Source organism: Eufriesea mexicana, unplaced genomic scaffold (assembly GCF_001483705.2).
Source record: "Eufriesea mexicana isolate 0111107269 unplaced genomic scaffold, ASM148370v2 scaffold10327, whole genome shotgun sequence".
NCBI lineage: Eukaryota > Metazoa > Arthropoda > Insecta > Hymenoptera > Apidae > Eufriesea > Eufriesea mexicana.
The window spans coordinates 312,299-329,872 of NW_016917985.1; the positions used below are offsets into that span (position 1 = coordinate 312,299).

The 17,574-nt window shown below is 38.9% G+C and overlaps 2 protein-coding genes across 3 annotated transcripts in view; one reads left to right on the top strand and one right to left on the bottom strand.

Moving 5' to 3' along the window:
- LOC108553373 (calcium/calmodulin-dependent 3',5'-cyclic nucleotide phosphodiesterase 1A) overlaps positions 1–17,574 on the top strand; it is a 91,571-nt gene that overhangs the window by 57,016 nt on the left and 16,981 nt on the right. The window contains exons 2-3 of the mRNA XM_017908241.1: positions 16,842–16,997; positions 17,478–17,570. Coding sequence (XP_017763730.1) covers positions 16,842–16,997; positions 17,478–17,570 — 249 coding nt within the window. The remainder of the gene's footprint in view (positions 1–16,841; positions 16,998–17,477; positions 17,571–17,574) is intronic.
- Hbg3 (alpha-glucosidase) overlaps positions 1–17,574 on the bottom strand; it is a 34,137-nt gene that overhangs the window by 12,343 nt on the left and 4,220 nt on the right. Inside the window, exons 2-3 of one of the 2 annotated variants that reach the window (XM_017908243.1) lie at positions 1,448–1,615; positions 7–246 (exon numbers count right to left, since the gene is read on the bottom strand). In XM_017908243.1, coding sequence (XP_017763732.1) covers positions 7–246; positions 1,448–1,610 — 403 coding nt within the window. In that variant the 5' untranslated portion in view covers positions 1,611–1,615. Of the gene's footprint in view, positions 1–6; positions 247–1,447; positions 1,960–17,574 lie in introns of those variants that run through there. The other variant, XM_017908242.1, reaches the window with a different exon arrangement.

Below are 17,574 nucleotides of genomic sequence, written 5' to 3' on the forward strand. Positions count from 1 at the left end.
TCTTCCGGAACCATTCGTGCTGATCCGATGAATGATTCGGAACGAAGTCCAGGAAAACCTTCAGTCCCTTCTTGTGTGCCGTCTTCAGCAAGCTCTCCAAGTCCGACAAGGTGCCGAATACGGGGTCAATATCGACGAAGTTGGAAATATCGTAGCCGAAATCGACCATGGGGCTTGGGTAAATCGGGGATAACCATAATGCGTCGATGTTCGACTCGACCAAATGATCCAACTTGCTCGTGATACCTGCGATCAAAGAACGGTTGAAAATGAAATACGCCATTTTTAACAGAAAAAGATTTCGTCCAATTCGAGTAATAATTATCCACTGAACAAAATGGCAAATTGTATCTGAACCCTCTATTTTTCGCTCATTTTCACTCAAAATATATACAATTCCTGGCAGAGGATCGGTAATGGAAACTTAAACGACGAATCTTTATTCAGCGATAATATGCAAAAATATTAGAAAAAGAAATGGAAAAGGGGGAGAAATTATTCGTTAAATTCCACGTATGGTGTATATAATACGTGGCCTTCGAATTATTTTCCAATGACGTCGCCATCCGTATCGAATCACAGGGTTGTAAATCTTGTTTCGTAATGACTGGAGCACCGGCGGAAAAGTCTTTTCCGGAACACGTCGCTTTAAAGCCGAGTCAAAGCGGCCGGAAGAGGCAAACGCAACGAGCGTTTCGTTAAAATTTATTTTCACGTTTAAGCGACATTAACTTCTTCCGTCGTGTCGCGGCCGGTTGTCCCTCGCTTTGCTCTGCTTTTTCTCGATTAGCGCCGCCATGCTTAGGTCTCCCTGTTAATTACATCCGCGCCTTGTTCGTCCGTGTCGTCGTTCTTGCGTAATCACGAGAGCAGATAGAAAAAGATGCGAGAAGGAGAAGCAATTATGATCCCGTTTACGAACCGTGACCCAACACGGTTCCATCGTTTCAAGAACGTTTCGAGACTAATTACTCGTGCGGTGGGGGGTAGCCTTTCTGACCAAAGGATGCGAAACTTATGCTTATGCATACCCGTTGAAAACACCTTGGATTAATCGTAGTCGCTTTTATCGAGCAGTAAAACAAATAACCAATATCGCGACAAGATGATGTAGTGTGGAGAAACAGGCAAGGGTTGAAATCGATGTTGGTTGAAAGTTAGTATAAATCGGTACGAAATTTAAATTCGTCGTTAGTTTGATTACAGTGGAAATTCGTATTTCACAGAGATTATCGCTGTTTGAAAATTTATTGTGAAAAATAATTTTGCAATAAGACTCCGAATTAATAAGGAGCAATCGAATACTTTGAATTAATTTCGACGAGTTCGATGAAATTTATAAAGATAAATTTATAAATTGTAGATATACTCGAAGCAAAATACCATTTTGGGGGATAATGCACGTCTAGTTGTTTCTAGTTAAAAATTATTAAAAAGAGGAACAAACCTTTGAGATCACCAATGCCATCTCCATCGCTGTCCTTGAAGCTCCTAGGGTAGATCTGGTAGAGCGAGAAGTCCACGATTTTGTCGGTCAACCTTTTACTGGGCCATTCGAATGCAGCGACCAGGGACAACGACATTAAGCAAAACACTATTACCGCCCTCATGTCCACTGAATACATAGAATGCACCAGTGAATATGAAATTAGTCGGCTAATTAGTCGCGTGACTTGGGGCTTGGAGCACCCAGTGCACAACGTCGTAACCACGTAGCTCGATATTCGCCGTTCGATACTCTCTGTTCCCGTTGTTTACGCGACCACCTCGTCGAATTTTAAACTCACGAACCGACCCCCAGGCCACGATTCACGAGTCAAGTCAGACCTGGCGAATTACGGCTCCGACTGTTTCCCCGGATCTCCAGTAACCGCACAAAGACTAACGTCGCGTTACGTTGCCTCGTGCTATACCGTAATTATCTCGCTACGATCAAGTTCTCTCGGATTATTTCGTCAACGTGGTAATATCGACTACGACCCAGTCAACCGACGCCTTCTCTTTTATAACAGCCTTATGTAATACGCAGCTGTCTAGAGTTCCAATGATCGGTATCCACGTATCGGTCGATTGATCGTCCGTGTTAAATTTGATCAAAACACTCTTCAAGCCTGCCTCTGATACAATCGACGGGTTCAAACCTCGCGTGCACGTGTGTACACGTTAGATCACTTTTTCGATTCATTCATCGAGATTACGTCTCTGCCTGCAAACAGTTCCGGGGAGTTTCTTTCATCTGCGCATTATGTATGAAAAATGTTTCGCGAATATTCGTATAATACTCCTTCGTGGAATCTCGTTTGCAACAGAGTCATCTTCCAGGAAACCACCTTCTTGTCTCGTAGATAAAAGGTATTCGAGTCGCCGCTTTGTACGATGAGAGCGCATGCTAATTTGAGAAAATGTAGCTCTTAAGTTACAGGAATATTGTGTTTCCTCGCAATGTTGAATTTAATAAACTCGTAACATCCAGCGTGTATAGAAAAATTAAAGTACGCCAAGTATGTATCTTCGAGTGTGTACCTTCGAGCACAAAGATTCTGTTCTACAATGTAAATTCGCGCAGTTATCTAACAAAATGAATTTTTACAGCATGGAAGGAAGCGAAAGAAAGGTTGGAAAGATATTTTCTCGTCGACGGGAATATCCCATCGAATGAACGGAAAAATTCTTCTTCTATATTTCCTCTGTCCTCGAAATCGAACCTCCGCAATGACAGACGGATTTAACTCCGTGGCTTATCCGACTGGTTCGAAATTGAACGGAATTAATTTGTGGCATAGTCTAACACCCTTTGCGTTACCGATTCCTGTCTGGATAACCGAGCGAAATACGTAAATTATGCGGATAAGTGAATCACATGTACCCTCGTCCATGAGACTTCGTGGATTTAAATGCCCGATAGTTATAAAATGATTAAATAACCGATATGCTGGCAAATTCGAATTAGCGTTTAATAACCGAGTCCAATTATACAGGAGATTAAATTGTACCGTACTTTTGACAGATCTTTAAACGAAACTACCGAAACCTTTGTGTTTATTTATTTATATTTATCGCATATGCAGAAATGGTCACCACGCTGTCGCGTCAAAATGGCGAAATCGATCAATTAACGTCCATTGCTGTTCGTCGAGGGATCGCAGGAATAAATTAGATTATCTACAGATTCGCGAGACAGTAGAACGCATCAATTTATAGAATGCACGAGCAAATGGGATACACGCACGTAAATACGCTGTTCCTATCGAGGCGGTTCGAAATTCTGCAATATCGTCATTGTTTACTGTGTTAATAACGTGTACCGAATCGATATATAAATTGCAGAAAATCGAAAAATCCTGTGACTAGTGGATGAACTTATTTCGAAACTTGTCCGAGATAATTGATATTTTAATTCATTCAGATTGACGATTTTATACGTGTGCGTTTCTCTTCTGGATCTTTGTTTCCCTGAAACTTTGTTTTACCGAGGAAACGAAGAAGGAATGAAGCAGTAAAAGGAGATTCATCTTGTAAACGGTTTATCTTGTACAAAGGAAATCTACGTTTCTTTGCAACGAATCTATTAAACGTACTCGATTTGATAATATTCTGTTTACAAGTTTTTGATGGTAGTTTAAGATAGCATCGCAAAGATAGTTATTATGAAAGAGAGTTTTAAATTCCTAAAATACTATACTAGAATTATATAAACGAAGAGAGTGGTTTTGAACTGTTGTCGCGTAGCTGCAAAAGTCGTATCTTAATAAATAAATTTCGCTTCTATCTTCAGCCTAAAATCGATAGCGAGCGAAGAAGCGAATACGATGTTTAATTGCAAATTTAATTACCTGTCTAGCCCTTGGATATCTTTTGTATCAGTTACGCTAATTCCACCGTTTCGATTGCAATGGGTATTTTATTGAAACGCAAAAAGGTATGGCGTTCATGCTTGCCTGTTTTTAATCATACCGATTTCTCTTCGTCGAATCGAAAATTTACGCCGACTTTATAACGGTGTTCTTTTGTGCATCAATGAAATTCTTTGAGAACAAACGAAGAACATTTCGTCCTTCGATTATAAAATCGATCGTATCGAATATATCACCGATTCGATACGGTTACATACTTTGTGTATTTTCTTCCAACGTTTTAAATAAATAACGTTATTAAAGGGATACCATTTCGTGAATGATAATGAAGGAATTCTCAACGAAGTTCATCAAGTGGACGGAAGGTCTGTGTGTCCTTTAAACTGTTTCTCCAGCTTAGATTTACGATTGTTAGTTTACGATTGTTCTATTTATTGAAAATACTTTTCCCATAAACGAAAGTTGCTCCAAGTCATTCGAGATTCATTTAAAACCAAGCGACGATCGTCCAAGGTCATGTCAAGGTCACTTGGAGGCCACTAGAGGTTACGTGAGCAGCTCAGTTCTAAACACAAAGTTGTTACTAGGCAGTCGTTTAAGGACACTGGTTTGAGTCTTCCACTATGTAAACATGTAATTTAATATACGCAGAAACGAAATATAGATCGTGACAATCAAGTGTCCATGATGCGACGATCGTTTTATATCGCAATTAAAGGTTTTCCAGCTAACTTCTAATAGACTACTAAAGTCTCGGGCACGTAGAAGAAATATTTAATTAAAGGATAAATATGCAAATACGTGTGTATGTAGACAGGTACACGTCTGAACGAGCACCGTACAGGTTCATACTAATATTTGCAAACAAGAGTTACATTATGCATACACACCGTGTGCAACATTTTGCGTAGAGACGTGGTCCCCTATACTCACTGACAGAGAGATTTGCACCAACAGGGAACTCTCAAAAGTCCTCGACTAAATACGTCATCCGACCTGTCTTCTAGTGTTCCAGCATCCATGACTTTACCTTTCTAAGATGCTCTACCGATGAGGAAGCTGTTACGGAAGCCATTCCTAATCCTCTTCCTTCTCTTCCCTATTTTTCTCTCCTTTCTTTCATTACAGTGTCACATTATTCGTTTTTACTACTACATTGCCTCCCAACTGGCTCTCCTATCTCGTGTAATCACAAAATGCGTATCAAGTAACCTTCATAGCAAGAGATTGCTTCAAAACTTGTTATCAGTGAATTCAAATTCGGTGTAACATAAACAAGAATTAAATCGTCACGGAATTGTCACGGAATTAACGTGCTAAAGATCGAGGAACCTTATCGCAAAAATTAGTCACGGATAGAGATAAGAACATTTTCGAGTACAGTCTGACTCGACATTTGGCTTCGATCGATTTAATGCATACTTTCATTGATGAAGATTTTGGGACTTACGTCGTAGATAAAATTCTATGTACCGTTTGATGTGGACTAAAGGATTACGAATACTTCTGTGACTCACCGAACGTACCTACTAGACTGTCTGTGAAATAGATGGCTTAGCGAGAAACGTTTACATTATTACGGTCTCGAATTATCGTATATTATTACGCTTTCACCCAATTTAGTTTCGCCTAAACACAGTGGAAACTAGTTGGTAATTCGAGGCGTAACGTCAGCACCACTATCCACCTCAATTCGACATGATAACAGAGGAACAAAGACATAACTGACGTTACTGACCTACACATGCATCGACCCTCTGTGTCAGTGACAAAAGGAACATCCATCAGGACGTTCATAGTTTATTTATCTTACCCACGAGCTTGTTCAATCGAGTTGCGTAAACAGTAAACTAATAGAGTCGAACACACGTTACGGGTGACCCAAAATATCGCGATAATTATTACCCGTGTTGCTCGAAACGATGCCTAAACGAATTTTATACAACCATCTGCTTTACCAATCACGGATCGAACATTGAAGACCGAACGAAGATCAAACGAGATGGTTAAAGGACTGCTGTTGTCAGATTCATGCCACCATTTATGACACTATGCCAATTACATTTTCGAGTCGAGAAAAAGAGTGTCGAACGATTGGGAAAGTTTCGTATTCTCGAAAGCCTGTTCCTGAATTATTGCTTTCGATCCTGGATCGACAGAGTCGTGTTTGGAGAAATTATAAAGTTCCGGAATCTTTTCTATTGAATTATAGAACTCCTGAAAGCGAAGTTCAGAGTACCGATAGATTTTTAAAGTTTGCAAGATCTCTAAATTTCACGCGAATTTATAAGGATCCACGAAACAGCGAGGATAGAAAATGGAGAATTTTCAACCTCATCGCCGCAATCTTCCATCCTCAGACACGGAGATTGCGGGACAATACTCGGTCTGTCCGCGGTAAAGGGAAGCATTCTCGTACTACCCGAAGCGGCAAGACGCACCACAGACCACCACAATGTCCTAGCAATGCTTCGGACAACCCGAAGTCGTGGAACCACAAATTCAGTGTCTCGGGAGAAGTAGAAGCTGCCTCGGATGACTCAGAAGTCGTCAAACATATCACGGTGCATCTTAGACTATGAAAACACCAAGTCCATTACGCGACAGCCTTAGAATCCCGATTGAACCAAAAGCAAGTGAGAACTTGTAATAACAGCTTCAAGCGATATCAAGATGTTTGGACACGAGTCCGAAACCGTGTATTCAACTGTATAACCTTTCGTTCAGTACAACAGCTCGATACGTAAGTTCGATACGTACGTTTGGAACTGAGTTTCAAGTCCCCAGGTAGATGGATGATATCCTTGGTATCGAAGGTTAGGTCTAAGACTCAGATCCGAAACTCGAGTCCTCTTGTTTCGACCAAGAATTGAGACAGAGATTAGGATTCTAAGATTTTCATACTACTAGATTTGGGAATCATAACCTCCGAGGCATGAAGTTTCAAGCACCGTGACCTAGTAGCGATCCAACACCTCTTTGCAGTAGTAGAGTAGAGAATTTGACGGACCAGTGTATATCTTACTATTCGTGGTCGTCATTCCTGTTATTCCACGGTGGTAAAATTTTCACGACCCTATTAAAATTCGAAGCGCTTTCCACGACGCCAAATTTCTAGGCGCCCAGACTTGACGCCCTAACCAGTGAACTAAGTTGATTCGGATTCAGACGTTACTCCGAGCCACTGTCATCCAGAGTGGCTTCCTCTTAAGAAATTCAAACTCGTTCCCGAGACATAAACGCTCAGGTTAATACCGTTTAGTATCCAGTCGACGTCTATGACGTCCCTTAAATTCTGGAAATGTTCGTTCCTCGTATCGAAGTTGGTGGCTAGCGACAGAAGAGTTTTCAATCTTGAGTGCTAGACCATGCGATTCAGCGCTCGAGTTTATATCCGTCGATACGATCGTCTGAGGATTTGCAGCGATACCCCGTTCCGGAACATAGCTGGTCGACGAACGGATCGCGAGCTTGAACGATTCGCGGTGGGAATTCGAGAGGTTGGAATACAAGTGGCCATCATAAGCGGGGTGCGGCTCTCGATCTTTCCGGTCGAAGGAATTTTAGACGAATCCCGAGCTTCGGGATTACTACGTGAATCTTGGTTATTCGATCAGAATACGGACGATGAGCAACGCTGAATAATTTAAATTCTCAAAGGTAATAACGCGTCTGGTCTCTTGGGTCGTAGAGGAGGGGTAGATTCGATTTTAAAAATCCTCTTCTTTTATATAGCTTGTAGTATAAAAATAATCGCGATTGATATTTCTTTTGTTATGTTCTTGTTCTTATTTCCTTCTCCGTAGATAATGCGAATTTTTAATTGAAGCATACCGATAAGAAGATTTCTACTATACCGAGTGAAATATTTATTTATTTATTTTAGATCTATTTAATCGGGAGATTGTGACTAGGTGTCAGGTACCGGTGTAATAGAGTACTTATAAGATATAATAGTACAATAGTAAGTTTAAGATTTTCAAGTCACACGGCACTATATAAAGGATTAAAAATTTCACACCGATTATCTGACTCATAGATAACATCGACGATTGCACAAGTTTCGTTTATTTGTTACTCGTATTTTGTTACCCGTTATATATCAAGTCTGATGAAAACACTACTCGATATTATTTGGTAAAGCATTTGCTGTTTAACTTCAGAACGGCGCGAGATTATGATTATTATTGCAGAGGATTAATCATAATCCTTCCGCCGCAATACTAACGTAGCTACTATCAGTGCACAATTTCACACAGTTATGGCCCCAACAAGACGTATAAATCGTACGAACGTTACACATTGATGAATAATCAAATTTGCATTTCGATCGCAACTCCAACGTGCCTGATATCGAGAATGGATTAGTTTGTAAATTCAATTCTGAATAAGCGTTATGTCTGTTTCCTTTAGTTGCTTGGTCCAAAAAATATCCCCGTTTAACGTATAAAAGTAGATTTTTATATCATTCGTTGATTTCTCCTTTCAAAATCATTAAAAGGCTGAAAAAAATTCAGATTATCGACGATCATTGACTCCGAATTTTTTCATTTAATTCGTTTCTTCGAAAATCCAAACTTTAAAAATAATGTTAAGTAATCTACTAATAACCCGCTTTATTATTCCAAAATTTATTTCACTCGCTATATCACTGTATTATCCATTTAAGATGTGTTCATATGAAATGCAATTATCGGTCGTCCTATTTCACGCAAATTTATGTTAAAATTTTCCAAAATAACATCTAGGCGAATAAAGCAGAAAAAAAAGAATGACATGTTAATGGGGTCAGTTGAAAGTTTCATGGGACAGCCATAATTGGTTAAGCTCATTCGACGTGTCTATGGAGCATGGTTTGTCTACTGCTGTGTGGGCACCGGGTAATAAAGCCTAACGTATCACCTGTAAATTATCTTTTACTGCGTAAGTTCGTATATTCGTGCTAAAATACGGCCAACGGTTGTTTTATTAATCCTCTATAACGCCATCAAACTTGAAAATTACCTGCATGCAGAAATACCTATCTATTCTGTACATAACCTATCGTTCTACCTTTCACGATTATTCTTTCGTACAATTTGCATTCTTCCCTTTAAATCATCGTCGTTTCTTCTATTCCGGTTATTTATTTTTCTTTCTCTTTCCTTCTTCTGTATCTATGAATACTCGTTTATCTTCAAAACACTTCGACGTAATCATACGTCTCAATTACAAAATCATGTCTCGCTTACCATTTGCAATATCCTTCTGTGACTCTTTCAATTAAACAAAAAAGAAAAAGAAATCGTACGTAGAATGGAAAATTTTATGGAATCGCCTGATAAAATAATAGATATAGAATCTTATAGGATAAACTCTCGAATTCGTTTCGTATATCGCGATATAATTACAACTCGAAGTACATTCTCGTGAATCCCAAATTTTTCTAATTAATTTCCATTAAGGAGCAAACTGATTCCTGCGCGCGTTATAAATCAATCCGTGTACACGAGGCATTCGAGCGAAATATCGCGGGGCTATTGCAATTTTCCATTCGCGAATTAACTCAAACAAAACAGCATTTGCAACGAATAGTTTATCTTCGTGACACGCCATCGAATTGCACCCGCGACGCAGAATAGCGAGCTGTATTCGATGGAACGATGCATGGGAACCCCTGTTCTGTTGTTCAGCCGCTTCATATTCGTTGCACGTCGCGCAAGCGTTGATGGGTAACGGGTAAGAATGAAACTTTTGATAGTCACGCTTCTGCGAACAGCCAGTCGATAAAAAGCCAATCATCTTGACGATGTACTTTGGCTCGTTTGAATTTTCGGGCTTTCGTTTACCCGACCGTACCGTATTCAAAGTGAGCTATAATATTTCACGACTTCCATTCAAGGTAAACTTCGAGAATAAGAGCTGGACATTCGAAAAGTATAACACGTATTACGTATTTACATGTTTCCTCCTAAGTCGAGGAATTTCTATTTTATCAGTATATAAATACCATGAAAATGCTTAAAAATTGAATTTCCGATAATATTCGGTGTCGTGTAAAGTAGTCGAGATAATTTTCACTGCTTTCCAGTTACACGGTTCCCAAAAGAGCCGTTTGGTAGGTTGTTGTTTCGCGAGATTTAATTTCAGCGGATAATTCAGTCAGGAAACTAATTCTACTTGTAATGTCGGGCAACTGTCATTAATCAGGTGTATGCATATGTATAAGAAAACAATCACGAACTTGCGCAAAACGAGAAACGTTACAACTTCCGACTGGGAGTATCTCATGGGACTGTTTAATCCTGTAAACTCATACGTGTTCGCTCGCATACTGTACTTTTTAATGAAACGTGGGATCGTTTTAGTGAAACTTTGGAAAAGGAAAGGACAGTGACCGTGGAAACCTAAATCTATAATAAAAATAACGATTCGATTCGATCTAAGAAGAAAATGAATTTGTAATTCGAATTATGTCGAAATTTAAAATTTCAAAATTCAAATTTTATTAAGAGGTTAAGAATGTGTCTCGCTGATTCGGAATAATCGGGAATAATGAAACATGGCGGCGCGAGTTTGCGCAGAATCCATGGACGATCAAAGCGAGATTTCCATGTTTGAACTTTGCCTTTTGTCGCATCGTAAGTTGCTCATTAGAATTTTTATTAGACGAGTTTCGATGGAAGCCAGGTCGCAATGGGAGATCGTCGTGCTGGAACTATCTCGTTGAAGCAGCAAGGTCGCGAATACTGGACGGCCACTGTCGTACAGTTGGCTCCCCTGATTCGTTTCCAATGTCGGATGATACACGACGTTCTATTGGTAGACCCGTAAACTCAATTACAACGCCATTTCGAAAACTGCGCTGTCAGTTTCTGCCCGTACTTGCAATAAATAAAACGAATTTTCCATAAAATCTCGTTAATGAAAGTATTATACAAAGCTATCGAATCAACGCGTAGCTGGATCTGACAAGTTTTAAAATTAATCGCCATTCGTATGCGTCCTTCTTTACTGTGCGACAGTTCTCGAAACTGCAACATTTGCCCAACTTTCCAACGTTTTTCGACTTTGCGTTTCGCAGTTATTAGTCGAGCAAAAGTACTCTCGATCTTGCACTTTTTCATCCAATTTTTCATTTTCAAACGAGATTCTTTTTATCCTTTTAATCCGAATTTAAAGGCAGTTGGAAGCTTTACTGCTCGACAGCGGAAAGAAAATATTCACCTGCGATATTTTCATACCTTTTTGAACGACTATATGCGACAGTTATTCAATTGCTCGACCGAAAAAGCTGCCGAAAAACGTTGAAATGTAACTTACAACTGTTTATTTGCCCGTAGCTCTCAGTTCTATTTTAGCTGAAATGGGAAACGCAAAGTGCAAAATATGAAATATAAAGTACTGGGATTGAAACTGCGAAAAACACGTCGTTCGCGTGCCGTCAGAAGTAATTAATTTTCGATTGAGCGAAATACTGTATTTCCCTGTGAAACAGGAAAATTCTATAAAGCTTCCCGTACCGGGCAATAAACATCCGGTGTGTCGGGAAAATATCAGTGCGCATGTCGCGATCCTTAAAGGTTTTCGGTTTTACGAGACATTCAACGCCCTCGTGGGACATAAATCCAACTGATGGCGATCCATTAGACCGTGGAGCAAACAGATGGGGATACAGTTTCGCGTGTATTCCTCTTAAAACTCCGTGTTCAATGAAAATTGTATTTCCCGTGACACGTTACCGGCACCTTAGAAACCATTCTCATCCACTCGAGGCATCTCAAATGTATATAGCGAATAATGGATGGCGTTTATCGGACGGATCCATTCGCTAGATGTTTGCTAAATTCTCCTCCACGGATACGGCCCATGGTACATCGCGTTTAACTTACGATTTATTATCGCGATATTTTTTACACTTTACTCATGGTTCAAAGAACGAACTAATTTTAACGCTTGTCTCTCGTTTAACGCGAAAATTTGTCGGACTAGGTATGAAATTGGAAGTAGGAAATATTTTATGGAAAAGCTGTCAGAGAATTTAATGGAAACTATTCATCTATATCCTCCATTATCTTTGAATGTTCGTTTTATCATTTTATATAACTGGTTTATGTACTATTAACAGACGTCATAGAATTTTACGATGGAGAAAAGCAAATTTTATTATTTTATATTCTTTCATTATTTTCGTCTGTATTTTCGCTGCATTTCTAGACAGAATAGCTTGCAAAGTATTGGTAGTCAAGGATAGCTTGTAACATGTTAATTACGCTGGCGACAGAATTCTCGTCGTTATTAATTAATACAATTGCAACAATTTCGCGAATTATTCGTGTAATTATACACGTGGAAAAATTGTTCGCTTAAATATAAAGGTGTAATATCCCGTGCTGGACCGACACAATGACGTTTATTCATCCATAAAATGCACGCTATAACAAGAAACACATTTTCATTTAGATTGTCCGTTTAAATAGTAATATCGGTTTAATTAACGTTACACAACGAAAACTGGCCTCGCGTGTTGTTTAGCATAATAGAAGGAGTCGATCGTTTTCGATACACGCTTTATCAGCTGGTACTACGCGCTCGATCGATCGATGTTCCAGCTTTAAACGAGATTTACCGCGTATCGGGGCACATTTTTTTAAATCACAGCTTTTAACAAGATCCCCTCGAGGTTGCATCTTTGGAAATTCAATTTTCCTCACGGCAAGGAAATTTAATAATGCACGCGTTTTCGTTCAACGTTTGCGTACTCCAGAGACGCGTCTTTCACGCGAGTTTCGTCGTTGACAATGACAGCTATAAACTGTAAACGTGACACGCGTTTAATATCAATTATACGGTACGCATGAAAAATCCGATGGAAAGTTAGGAATACTCGAAATTATTTGCTTGAGGAAAATCGTTGTCTTACATGGCGTATAAAAATTCTTCGTGTTTAAAATTCTGCCTCGAAATTTCGACAATTTCATATTCCATTACGTTTCAATCTTTGTTCATTTAAACTTGTTTAATGTGAAAATATCGACGAACTCGGGTTTACCTTTCTCCCCCGATTACATTGTGTAATATACATACGAGAACCTTTTATGTATATTCAAAATTTTGTATGCCTTTTATTTGGAATTTTATATTCAGATTCAACGAGATTTATATTCCTTTATATTTGAAATTTTATATTCGAGGTTAACAAGTTTTATACTTATCCATATTTAAAATTTTGTAATAATTCTTTTATGTCCGCTTATATTTAAAATCTCATATTTGAATTTGAATTTTTCCACAATTTTAATAATTCTTCGTTGCACGAAAATGGTGTCGGTATTAATATTATTATAAATTACGATATTCGCGTGTTCGACTTTATTTGACTTTACGTTCGCGGAGTGTGATTAGAACGAAAGATGGCGGGTATGCACTGTAATACCTCTATAAGTACTGAATTTTATGCAGAATCTCATTGGTCCGACATAGAAAGCGTGCATCGGTTTGAAACTACACTTTCACAGGCCAGAGGTTTGGACAGTGGGCACAGAGGAGTAGTTCATGCATTTATGTGCAAAAAACGTCTGGAGAGGAGCGCAAGGTTAGTTTTAAAGTGGAAGCGAAGTGGCAGTCTCAAGAGTCAACATCCAGCAGACAGAATGTCTGGAAGCGGTCTTTCTCGTGCATGGGTCCTTACATTAAGCTTCAACCGGTATAAGTCGAGGTCACCAAATTTCTTCTCTGCTCACTGGACAATGTTATTCCGGAAAAATATGAAATACACGTGGGAGTGAGAATATTTTGAACGATTATCTGAACGAATGACGAATAGATTGAAAAATTATCGGTGAGAACGACGAGAGGATGATTAGGTTAAGATCACGCGAAAAGGTCGAACGAGTTCTAGGAATATACGTGCAATTTTTGGGATGCATCTTATGAGCATGTACTGTGTGCGAACGAATAAAGGGTGACCATACTACGAAGGAAAGGGGTATAAAGAGCAGCAGCCATAGAGTTGGTCAGTCGTAGAATCAAGCAATCGGTGCTATAGATATTCATAATTAATACTTTAGCCTTAGTTTCCCTTTAGCTCGTAATAAATATAATTTAGAATTTTAGAAAAAAATGAAATACTCAAAATTAGGTGCGTTCCTTTGCTTAGGTGATTTTCACGATCAAGTTGGAAGCTTTTTGATACTGCTATACTGTATGATATTCTGTCATTTTTAACGACTCGTGAAAGGCAGATTTCCGAAATTTGCTATATCGTTCGCTTTACTTAGCTATTCTATTCTAATGGTCAACCATAGCACCTCGAAATTGAGAGAACGCATCTATCAGTGTCGACTATAGCCGAGAGCGCGTGATAACTAACGCTGCATAATAATTGTATTTTCGTTACACGTGCTACGGTGGATAGAAACTCACGTTGGTCCACGGTTCATCGGGGCGCGATTTAATCGAACCATTTCGATCCTGCATAGGTAGCCATGAATCACGTAATTCGAGAGCCAGTGCAGGCAATTCATGCTTGTTGATTTCCAGTTGGCGCAATTTATTGGACGCTTAGGTCGAGAACGAACTATCGCATCCTTTCAGACATACGTTTGAATTCAAAAGCAGTTTATCTTGGTCTCGAACGTGAGAATGATTCAAATGTATTTATTACGGTGACCTGAGAATCGGCGATCTGAAAGTCAATGAAAATTCGCGAAAGTGTGAAAGGTTAGATAAATTTCTGTGTATTATTAACATCGTAAATGTATTCGTGTAATTAAGTTCTGGCTAATTAGTCCTTTCTTTCAGCAATATAATATTCTCGTTTCTCGTTGAGTTACCTGGTCCTTTCATGCTGTAAATTGGGAACGCGATTTTTTATTGCAAATAACAAGATCACATAGAAGCCTTTGTAGAAGATAATGTATGAAGTACACATGGAAAAAGAGTTTGATCAAATTTCCAATTTTTGCGAGCTTTTAGAGAAAAATTCTTTTACGGCGAAACGATATCATATTGGAGGTTATCGATTTTTGGTTTGAGTTTAAGTTTAAAGGTCACTTGGAAAGGGACTGTAAGAACAGCTCTCATATAAAATATAAAATTCGGCGCTACTTGCAAGATAAAGTAATGCGAAAATCAGATAAATCGTTTCAGTTGGTTTCTAATTTAGGCGAAGAATAGTCATCCGCTTCGTATAATCCCAAATTTTTCTTTTTAATTCGATAAGCCTCGCGTCGAGTTATACTGCGGAAAGCAACCGTGGGGTGGAAATTTTTCTCCAGCAGTTAATTCGATTTATAATTTCAAGGATTCGTTCTCGCAGAGGCTGATTTAGTAAACGGATACGATTTATGTAGGAAATTTCAATCTGAGACGGATATGGTCGCATAAAAGTGCTATACGGAGGTACGTATTCCTACTGAAAAGAGTTTCTATTCGACTCGATTTATAGACTTGCATGAGATGCAAATTGAAACGGGAGTATCGCGTCTGGGGCTGTACAAAAATTAAATCGATGAAGATTATGTCGAATTTCGGGTATTAAAGTCCGTGGTCCTCGGTGAACCCATGCTAGTCACGACGAATCAAGTATATCGATTATAGCGTTTATTCGCGGATCGGCGTTAGTTCATGCCAATTTTTTGCACATTAGAACGTTTAAAATAGGAAAGGAAATATGCACAATTTATTCCGCGGAACACACCGCATCTTTTAATAACGAGCACTGATATTTTGAGTTTAAAGTTTCCCTTCAGAAATTCCCACTGCGCTTATTCTAAATAATTTTATATACACCGTGAACTTTGCAACTGTGAAACTTTCAAACTTTCTAGTTCCTTCTCGTTTGCCTTCTGTTTAGCGGAATATAACCTAAAAATAATACGACACGTTAGACCGTCCTTCCTTCGGCTTCTTTCGAAGGTTTATCTCAAACGAGTAAAAGAAAATTAATTCGAAATGGAATGAACTCACGAGGATGATTGCGTAATTCGAAACGAAGTGGATACTGCAACGATAATTGCAGATTGCTCGCACCGAAATAGCAACACTTAGGTTGATTAGGTATCCGGCGCAGTAATCGTAACCACGCCAGAAGCTGAGAAAGTAAAACTGTTAATTAGCCACACGTTTGCCGTCCTATAAGCGTCATTGGAGTTTCATTTCATCGATGACGACGTAACGCGAAGGTAACGCAAAGAGATCCAGCTTTGCGATACCACCACCTTCTTTCCTGGTTCTAAAAATAATCGAATTATAACGATGCGGTCAATTCTTCATCCTGTAACGAGCTCTGAATCAATTACGTTAAAGACCTTACTGTTCATTAAACGAGCGCAGATTCATCGTTACTGCGATCAAAATTATGCGTTATTATATAAACTAGGTACACGAGGTAATTTTTATATCAACGATAGCGAATAGCGCACGAATGGTACGTCAAAATTATAGCCTTCAAAAGTATTAGAAATAATGAATGTTGTTTTATGGTTGTTTTAAAATATACAGAGCTCTGTTTCAATATCCTTGCTCTACTTCGAGTTCGTCTAAATTTTGAGCACTGCATAAAGAAACAATCTCGTAACACGCGTACTTCAATGGTCTCTGGTAAGGAACTTGTCACTAAATAACTGGTATCAGATGCAACGAGATAGCATTGTAACCCGACCACAATTGATTGAACGGCAAGCCTAATTTGTAATCCACAGACACGAAGCACGAATCAATAGCTCTTTCACCTTCCACCACGCGTCTGTCGTTTGATCAATCAATTAGGGTGATTATTGCTACGCTTTGTCTTTCTCCAAGGAGCACTCTGAATTATGCTTACATCTAATTAATCATCATTCGCCGCGAAAGTATTCTCATCAATTACAACCATGATTAGCTATCCCGAGAATTTTCTTCGGAATACGCACTTTCGTTGACGGAAGAAAATTGTAAATATTCAATTTACCGTAGTGATGTATTAATACTTCGTTAATAGTAATTTGCTTGTTCATTGAATTGCAGTTGCATCTCCGCCGGATCGAAGAGTCACGAGAGATGATATTGCAGTGTCCTCACCCGGTGCATCTCCGAACGTTAATGCAACTACGAGCTGCACTGGTACAACATCTTCTCGATTGCACAATCCTTCCTCGCCTGGCAGAAATGGCCAACTATCGAGTAAGTAACTAGGCTATTATTATTTAGTGACATACACTTGCAATTCGGCTGGATTAATTTCTAAAATTATACCAAATAAGTCACTCGTTCATACGAAAGTCGCATACCTCACCTGTGTTAAAAACGAAATTTTAATTAGACACTAAACGGGTCTGTCATTGCAAATAAAATGTGACTGTTCGAACTACAAAGACTGTAGTTGTATTAATAATTTTTAAATTATACCCACTATTTTTTAAATAATTTTGCAATATACATATACGCGCATAACTCTACGCACGAGACAGAAATTTTAAAAAGTTCACGGATCGAGAATTTTAACAAAGTTATAATCCTATTGCAAGAACTCCGTATCATATTAAATCGAAAAAGTAAAGTCATTTTCTGGCAACGATAACGAAGCGTTTCGAGTTAAAAATTTTCTAGTTTCCGGGTTATACCTGGTACCTGTTTAATATGCTCGTGTTTCTCGTGTTTCAGAAGGCACATTAACGATAGTACGCCGAAGTTCTGGCAAGAATAAGAGTATCGGCGGAAGTTTCGAAAGTTCTCCGCCACCGCACAGTCCTGACACTCT